The 10059-nt window shown below is 40.5% G+C and overlaps 1 protein-coding gene across 11 annotated transcripts in view; it reads right to left on the bottom strand.

Moving 5' to 3' along the window:
* Positions 1–444: 444 nt before the first annotated feature.
* The window catches only part of LOC123746798 (arginine/serine-rich coiled-coil protein 2), a 119674-nt gene continuing 110059 nt past the window's right edge, over positions 445–10059 (bottom strand). For all 11 annotated transcript variants that reach the window (XM_045728573.2, XM_069321672.1, XM_069321674.1 and 8 more), the window contains 3 exons: positions 8177–8382; positions 6089–6383; positions 445–1780 (listed from right to left, as the gene is read on the bottom strand). In XM_045728573.2, the coding sequence (XP_045584529.1) occupies positions 1581–1780; positions 6089–6383; positions 8177–8382 (701 nt within the window). In that variant the 3' untranslated portion in view covers positions 445–1580. The remainder of the gene's footprint in view (positions 1781–6088; positions 6384–8176; positions 8383–10059) is intronic.

Here is a 10059-nt window from a genome sequence, read left to right as displayed (position 1 = left end):
CGGGCATTTTTGGAGCCATTTCCCTTGTTCACTAATCTACATATATTAATTTTTATTCGCTGTTCTACACTAATTTTCTTTTGAGAGCAGTGTGAAATATATATGCCGGCGAGTGGTGTTTTGACCAATGAGACATCATTACAAAACGCCTATTCGTTCATAATCTAACCTAATACAACAACAAAAGCGGCATTGCCATTTTGACGTTCCACTGAGGTGAGTGGTAAAGGAATACTTTTCCTTGACTAAAAACAATGCAGGGGTTAACCTATTAGCCATCATAAGCCTCTGCTGGAAGATTGCACAACTCCCCTCCCTGCAAAAGACAAGTATTATCCATGTTAAGAGTCAAACAAGAGGTATAAAACATATGGGAGTTACTAGAGAGCAGGCAGTGGTCCCAAATGTTGAAATCACAGTTTCAAGGATAATGTAAGACAAATGTACAAATAACATTTATTAAAGGTCTGCTGAAGGATTTATCAGCTGATATTCTTCTATGCTACCAGTGCAGGCAGTAAGTGTTTTCCTAATGTGTTTAATACAACTGCATTCATATTTGAACTTGATCATATGTTAGCCGAGTTGTATGCTAACATAAACTACAATGTGCCCCATAACATTCTTCTGGCAGTTTGAAACTAAGAGTAAAAAATTTGCATCGCAATAACTCATGACTAGATCATTTTTGTCACTATGACCTCTATATTGGAACACTATCTTCATGCCTTATGTGTCACTCCCCAGCTCTACTGAGGGAGCTCATCACTCCCCGGCTCTACTGATGGAGCTCGTCACGCCCCGGCTCTACTGATGGAGCTCGTCACTCCCCACCTCTACTGATGGAGCTCGTCACTCCCCTCCTCTACTGATGGAGCTCATCACTCCCCGGCTCTACTGATGGAGCTCATCACTCCCCAGCTCTACTGAGGGAGCTCATCACTCCCCTCCTCTACTGATGGAGCTCATCACTCCCCAGCTCTACTGAGGGAGCTCATCACTCCCCTCCTCTACTGATGGAGCTCATCACTCCCCAGCTCTACTGAGGGAGCTCATCACTCCCCAGCTCTACATGACACCATAACATGGCTTAAGTCAGCATTTATAAGCACAAAATAAAGCATGACTGATAAGATAAAACTGCAATCCAAAAACTTTACCATTATCATTACAATAAAACAAAATATAAAATGAAATAAACATTTTGATTATTCTATTTTGCTTTAGATATTACAATATTTAAATGCTTTTAATATTAAGTTTGCATTCCAAAATCATTGCATAAATGTAAAAATTAAATTACTTAATATTGTTAATTATAATAAAGAAAACTTGCATCATAGAGCAACTACACCTTTATTAATTTTAACATTCACCTAACAAACATTATGCAATATTTCCTGCCCTGTTAACTTATTACACAACTGACACATGAATAAATATCAGTGATAAAATGCTTTAACTGGAAATCATTGTCAATTACTGTATTGTTATGACACGTCATCATGAAGGGCCAACGACAATTGCAGGAACACTTAAATAAAATTGAGATAATTATGGACAATAACTTTGCAATATCACTACTTTGGCATAAATGATTGACTAGTGAAGCCCAAACCAAAGCCTTTATGAGTATGTGTGGCAATTCTTGCCATCTCATACTGTCTCTCCATTGAGGTAAACATAGTTTCCTGCTTCTGCATTATGTCTACCCCAGGACTCTCTCTGGCACTACTGGGGGCAACAGCAATTTCTTTGTTCCCAGCAGGTGGAGTTTCAGCTGAAAATAAAAAAAAAATCAAACATTAATAAGTTCTACTGGCTATTTCAACATCTTATGCTACAAGATACAAGTCTATACTTCATCCACATCACTTTCTTAATCAGACACTTAAACTAAAACTGAATAATTTCTTGAAATTTGCTAACCTGACCTCAACATAAGCCAAAGATATCCTGGATAATGAACTTGTGCATTGTGCCCTCTTATATTATTTGATCTGTATTCAGTAACCTGCTTTAATTATGCGAGTGAATAATTCTTATTATTCGTGGATGCATTTCCTTTACTGACAATAATATTCTTTAAAGGTCAACAAGGCAAGATTTCATCTAGATGTGGTTACCATGTTTCAAGCTGTTTCATGTGCACATCTGAAAACACATTTATGGAATGCTGTCATCCAAATAACCTTTTACAATCAATTCCACATTAGTTGTAAAAGTTGTAGAGCAAAACCCTCACAATAGAGAAGCTCCAATAATGGATGTAACTGCATTTCCACAAATGGGCTTCAATATGGCACCATTAAGGCCAGTGTCCTTAACTTGTATACCATGCAAGGTGATGGAGAAGATTGTGAGAAAAAACCTAGTAACACATCTGGAGAGAAGAGACTTCGTGACAACCCATCAACATGGGTTCAGGGAGGGTAAATCTGGCCTTACAGGATTGATAGAATTCTACGATCAGGCGACAAAGATTAAACAAGAAAGAGAAGGGTGGGCGGACTGCAGTTTTTTGGACTGTCGGAAAGCCTTTGACACAGTACCCCATAAAAGGTTGATGCATAAGCTGGAGAAACAGGCAGGAGTAACTGGTAGGGTGCTCCAGTGGATAAGGGAGTACCTAAACAATAGGAAGCAGAGAGTTACAGTGAGGGGTGAGACCTCAGACTGGCGTGAAGTCACCAGTGGAGTCCCACAGGGCTCTGTACTTGGACCTATCCTGTTTCTGATATACGTAAATGATCTCCCAGAGGGTATACTCATTCCTCTCAATGTTTGCTGACGACGCCAAAATTATGAGAAGGATTAAGACAGAGGAGGACAGCTTGAGGCTTCAAGAAGATCTGGACAAGCTGCAGGAATGGTCGAACAAATGGCTGTTAGAGTTTAATTCAAGCTAATGTAATGTAATGAAGATATGGGTAGGAAGCAGGAGACCAGATACAAGGTATCACTTGGGAGATGAAATACTTCAAGAGTCCGAGAGAGAGAAAGACCTGGGGGTTGATATCACGCCAGACCTGTCCCCTGAAGCTCATATCAAGAGGATAACAGCAGCAGCATATGCCAGGTTGGCTAACATAAGAACGGCCTTTAGAAACTTGTGTAAGGAATCTTTCAGAAAGTTATATACCACATATGTCAGACCAATCCTGGAGTATGCGGCACCAGCATGGAGTCCATATCTAGTCAAGCATAAGACTAAAATGGAAAAGGTTCAAAGGTTTGCCACCAGACTAGTACCCGAGCTGAGAGGTAAGAGCTACGAGGAGAGACTACGGGAATTAAACCTCACTTCGTTGGAAGACAGAAGAGTTAGGGGGGACATGATCACCACATTCAAGATCCTCAAGGGAATCGACAGGGTTGATAAAGAAAGGCTGTTTAACACAAGGGGCACACGCACTAGGGGACACAGGTGGAAACTGAGTGCCCAAATGAGCCACAGAGATATTAGAAAGAACTTTTTTAGTGTCAGAGTGGTTGACAAATGGAATGCATTGGGAAGTGATGTGGTGGAGGCTGACTCCATACACAGTTTCAAGTGTAGATATGATAGAGCCCAATAGGCTCAGGAACCTGCACACCTGTTGATTGACAGTTGAGAGACGGGACCAAAGAGCCAGAGCTCAACCCCCGCAAGCACAACTAGGTGAGTACAACTAGGTGAGTATCTGTTGTTTTGATGGCCGGCACACAGCTCGGTGGTGGTGTGCCTGCTCTGCTGACCCCTTTGTGAAATTTGCTTAGATTTCCATTGCTGTTTCTTACTGCAGCCCTTTAAATAATTTCTACAGGACTAGCAATTCCATAAAAGAAGGAGTTTTCTCACACTTACTCTCAGGCAAGTGTTGAGGGGGTTAGCGAGTGTGTCAGGAGTGTTGGCAGATGTTAGGAGTAGGTATTTATGAGGGGTTAGCAGTGTTTGTCAGGAGAACATCCTTGCTAACCCTTACACAATTACAATTGGATCGAAATTCACTCTGATGGACCCTAGGAGCATGAAGTGGAAAGCCCTCAGTGACTCTCACACTATTAGACTCGAGTTTCCATTTTTGACAGACAGTGCCAGTTGCGATGTACCGTGTAACAGCCTCCATAGTCTCAGACTGAGAGGGAGAAAGAGAGCAGACAACAAGATGATGACTGAGAGGAGAACAGACATCGGCCTGGATGGACAACCAAGGCAAAGGGTCGATGGAGGGGAAGACTGAGAAGGAAGGGATGAAGAGGGAAGGAGGGCACAGAGGAAAGAGGAAGAGAAGCGGCACTAACTGGGCAGATAGGAGAGGACGAGGAAAGAGGGGAAACGATGGACAGAGATTCAAGAGGAACACTTACAGACGTTCGGACAGCTTCAGGGAGCCGAACCTATAGAAAAGTTTGGCAAGCCGAATGTTCGGGTAACTAGAATGGGGTTGGGCCTTGCATGATTTTGATTTTAAAGCGTAGAACATACATAAACAATTGAATGTAACTCAGTTCCTGGCACAGCTCAAGTGTCTTGCAACCCACTCCTTTGCTGCTATTCTGCCAGGGAATGTCATCCACCGGTGAGAAAGACCAGATCGTGATTTTACAATAAGTGCAGGCCACTAATATATGGTAACTGTCATCACATACTAAGCCATTACAAAATAGCAGAATCCATGTGTCTTGGTTAACTCCATTATATCCATATTGATCTATTATAACTATTTACATAATTGGTATAAAATCTGGGTAATAATGAAAATTGGCAAACGACGATAACCGCAGTGATTCGGATCAATACATGACTGACTGTGGTGGCCCAAATGAATAAAGGATAACAACAGTGCCTCAGATCAATTAATGATGAAGCCATGGTGGCTCAGGTCAGTAAATGATGACAGCTGCATTGGCTCAGATCAATAAATTATGACAGCTGCAGTGGCTCAGATCAATAAATTATGACAGCTGCAGTGGCTCAGATCAATAAATGATGATAGCTGCTGTGGCTCAGATCAATAAATGATGACAGTTGCTGTGGCTCAGATCAATAAATGATGACAGCTGCTGTGGCTCAGATCAATAAATGATGACAGCTGCTGTGGCTCAGATCAATAAATGATGACAGCTGCTGTGGCTCAGATCAATAAATGATGACAGCTGCTGTGGCTCAGATCAATAAATGATGACAGTTACTGTGGCTCAGATCAATAAATGATGACAGTTGCTGTGGCTCAGATCAATAAATGATGACAGTTGCTGTGGCTCAGATCAATAAATGATGACAGCTGCAGTGGCTCAGATCAATAAATGATGATAGCTGCTGTGGCTCAGATCAATAAATGACAATGACCATATGTTCAGTGTTAGATTTGTAAATTACCATTTCTGTGATGACCAATAAGTTTTTTCTTTTTACAAACACGTTTGACATTGACAACAGTGTCACAGTGTCAAAATGCCAAACTGAAAGGATGCATCATATGGTGCAAAACTAAAGAGAGTGAGAAAGATAGGTGCCAGAGAAACACCATGACAAATTACAGGAATTAGAAGACAAATGTCTGCTCGAGTTCAGCTCTAAATGTTAATTAATGAGGATGGAAAGAGGGAGAGAGAAGAAATGTTAGAAATTATACCATAAAAGGATGGTTAGTACAAGAATCACAGAGAGACTCTCAGGAGTAGGCATAATGCCAGCATTAACACTGGAAGTGCATAAAAACAGGTCAGAAGCAGCAGCAGATGGGAAACTTACAAACATAATGGCATAAAACTCTGAAATGGAGACACTTTCAAGACAATTTATACAGCACGATAGTGAAAGCACAAAAAGATTGAGAAAAGCCAGTTGTTTGCAACAAGACTAGTGCTTGAATAATGAGGGGCAAAGCTGGAAAGAAAGGTTAAGAGAACACACAATACTTGCTCTAGAGAAGGACCAGAGAGAATATGATCATAACACACAAAATACTTTGGGAAATACACAAGGTGGCCAGGAAAATCTTTTTCCAGTCGAGAGGAAATAGAACGAGAGAATACGGGTAGAATTTAGACATGCAAATGAATCGGAGAGACTTGAGGAAACACCCATACAGGTTTAACTCACTTGCACTTTTAACACCCATGAGCCTGCGGAACTTTTCTGCCATCTTGCCGTCTCTGTCATTGGAGAATCTTGTATTGGCCCACAGAGCAGCTTGACCACCACTAGGACAAGTGCTTCCTGCTGCAGCTGTAGCTGCAGCTGCAGATCCTGAACCTAAAGGAGGACGCCAGGTGTTGACTCCTGTGCCAATTCCTCCAATCCCAGATCCACTGGGACGAGGAATAGAAGGGGCAATACTAACAGTTTCTGTAACTGCAGGTGTACTGCTCGGAAGAGGAGTCTCGGGCGGTTTATTCTGAAACCCCAAATTTTTATTTTTTACTTTTATAACATTAAGATTATCCTTACCTCAGAAAAACAACCCAATTTTTGTTTGCATACTTGCTCTTTATTACACACAATAATACCTGTACATTGAAAACCACCTTTACATGCTACAACATAAGACAGCTGTGTATGTAGGGTACGGACATGCTGCAACAACACTGGAAATGTTGGTCCAAAATGGCCAATACATTTCTCAAATTCTATTTTGGACCATGTTCTATGGCCCAAAATAGAATTACATGGATACTTGTGTTAAAAAATTTAAGATCTCACAATCGACTTGAGAATGGTCCAGGATGGATCGAAACGTCGTCGTCCCTTCGTTTTCTAGTGTGTGGATTGGTCAACAATTTAAGATCTTATTTTTCAGGGTAAAAATACAAAATAAAACAAACATTTTAAAGCAGGAAATAACAGATCATCTTATTTACCTCTTATTTACATCTCTGAAATGCAAAACAATTGTGCAACACTAATAATTATATTTTACCAATTTTTCTATCATAAGTGGGTGCAATCCAGAGGGTGCCACTGAGAAAGTTAATGAATGAGATAGTTTCTCTGAAAAGTGTTTGATGATCAAAAATTTGGTAGACAATTGCCATCCCTCTTCCCCTGGCTATCATGTTAAAAGCAAAGATACATTCTAGATCCAAAATTGTATACTTTAACTTTTTATACATGAAAAGTGTCCATTTTATAATAACTTAATAAAACATTAAATGGCGAGTATACCATCATGTACGTGTAAAGATAAATGAGTGGTAAGCCCAGTACTGTAAGAACATAAGAACAGACTGTTCAAGACAGGGAAGAACTTGTTCAGTGTATGAGTAGTAAACACAATGGTAGCAGAGGCATACTTATTTCATAGCTTTAAAGTGTTATAGAAAACTGTGTGTAGTATTACACCAGATATCCATATATGAAGAGTGGGTCTTAAGGGCCTACATGCAAGCACATTCAGGTAAACAAAAAAATGCCCTGTGGGTAAGAGTATGTTTAGAAATTAGAAATAGCACTTCTCATTTAAAGTATTTACTTGTAAAGAATAAGAGTTACAACACAATCTTCAGTAATAATTAACCCGGAGAGTAGTCCGAGATTATATTTTTTCCTCTCTGACGCTAGTTTAAGACCCGTGGTATATATATCTTCCAACCACAAAGTTTACTTTAGTACTTATCTTTGAGCCTAAATTACCTTAACCCCCACACTTCCTCAGTGATATCTGCCTGGATTCATGCCCTGGCCAAGGGGGGGGGGGGGGGGGGGGGTGAGATTGGGCACCAGTCCTTAACTCCTCCTCCTTGTTCACCCAGCAGTAATTGGGGACCAGGGGCCAGATTCACGAAGCAGTTACACAAGCACTTACGAACCTGTCCATCTCTTCTCAATCTTTGGCAGTTTTGTTTACAATTATTATGAGCTCCGTAGCACCAGGAAGCTGTTTATAACAATAACAACAGTTGATTGGGAAGTTTTCATGCATGTAAACTGTTTAATAAATGTAACCAAAGCTGTCAAAGATTGAGAAATGATGTACATGTTTGTAAGTACTTGTGTAACTGCTTCGAGAATCTGGCCTCTGGTCATAACCCAATTAGCAGGTCTTGTTCCATGAAAAATTAGCAGGATAAGGCATAAGATAAGCTGCAGGAAGTGAGAGCTCAAATCCTGCTAACAAGAATCATAAGTCATCTTTTTATATGCTCTCCTGTAAAGAAGTGGATAATGAAACAAAAATGTAAGTTTGCTTACTTTGTTACCCCAGAGAAGTTTCTTCTTGCGTTCCTGTTCAGCAAATTTCATTGGATTCATAGCTGCAGGATTATAATATGAAGGAAGGGCAATGCCAGTTTGCTTTTGAACTTCCACCATTTGCGCTTCCATGCTGCGTTTCAGGAGTTCGGCTGCCGTCAAGTCTGGATTCGCTGCTTTTAGCAATGCAAGTTTCTGTTGAGCCTCTGTTCAAAACATTATGGATGTTAATTATACATTAAAATAACTTTACCTTTGAAAGACCATTGTTAGTAATAAATATAGAACTAATTTGAAGGTAAACAATCAAACATCACTTTAAAATAATGTTATGAGAATACTATAATAAGGTGGCCCTTGATTTGCAAGTGGGTTATGATCTATAAAAATTATATAAACAAAGATAAGCTAGTCAAACATTAACTCTTAAACTGCTAAGGGCTTACTGGTCTGCAATACCACCAGGCACAAAAAAAAAAAAAAAAAAAAAAAAAAAAAAAAATTTGTTTTTGTCTTATAAGTGTTCATTTGTGTACTCTGATCACAGGAAAATGAATAAAAAAATAATAGGCAACATATTTTAGTCGCAAAAGGGTGGGGAAGTCTGGCAAAAATCGGGCGTTGACAGAGCAATCGTCGGAGGCGGTCTGTTCCGCCCTAGCTGTCAGTTGCCACAATGATGATGATAGCTAATTATTTCAATATGTCTGATTGTCTCTGTTTTTACAATAAAATGTGTGAATCATCACTATACTCAAAAGTATTGTGTGAATATTAGTGATATCTGCATGTTTTGTTCACCATAACGAACCACAAAGTTGGTATGGTGAGTCAAAAAGCAACGAGGAGTGGCCCGCCATACACCAGCCAGCCAGCCACTGGCTGTCACTTGTCAACATTCTCCTCCCACCACTGTTTTTGCTTTTATTCACTATATAAAGACGTTATATGCAAGTTTTCTTGAGATGATTACAGGACTTAGCGTCCCCGCGGCCCGATCCTCGACCAAGCCTCCTTTTTGTTACACATCCCCAGGAAGCAGCCTGTAGCAGCTGTAACACCCAGGTACCTATTTACTATTAGGTGAATAGAGGCATCAGGGTGAAAGTAACCCAGCCCATTTGTTTCTGCCTCCAACGAGGATCGAACCTGGAACCTTAGGACTATGAATCCTGAGTGCTGTCCACTCAGCCGTCAGGCCCCCTTGAAGGTAAGAATAAAATAAGAACAGTACAGTATCTACATGTTTTGTTCACTATAACTGTACAACTAAGCTGGTATGGTGAGTTTAGGCAATAAGAGGGGGGTCAACATACACAGTCAGCTGGCAGCTACCTCCCTCACTGGTTCGAGGCCCGACGCACTAAAAATTTCTCCCCCAACAATACTGTTTGTGGTGTTATTACACTATATACACATTATATATAAGCATCTACATGTTTTATTCACCATAACTGTACAACTAAGCTGGTATGGTGCCCAAAGAGCATAGTGGTCACCAGTACACAGCAGGACATGCAGACGACATGCAAACGATGCCACCTACCTCACCAAAATGGCTGCTCCCAACATACTCCTATTGCTGTTATTACACTATGCACACACATCACATATAAGCATCTACATTTGTGATCACCATAGCGAACCACTAAGCTGATATGGTGAGTCCAGACAACAAAAAGGTGGCCATGCAGGGTCTGAAGACGATGCCACCTCCCTCCCTCAGCATTATTCCTCCCACCATGCAGCACAGCACAAATTACCACAACAATCCTGGTATTATCAGAATCCTGGTCATTTTTATCACAGTCTGGGGGTCTTTAATACTATCATCACTAAATAATAGCAGGTTCATATATATTGTTACACATTTAGGCGATGCT

This window comes from Procambarus clarkii, chromosome 10 (assembly GCF_040958095.1).
Source record: "Procambarus clarkii isolate CNS0578487 chromosome 10, FALCON_Pclarkii_2.0, whole genome shotgun sequence".
In the NCBI taxonomy this organism is placed as follows: Eukaryota; Metazoa; Arthropoda; class Malacostraca; order Decapoda; family Cambaridae; genus Procambarus; species Procambarus clarkii.
This window is presented reverse-complemented; position numbering and strand designations above follow the sequence as displayed.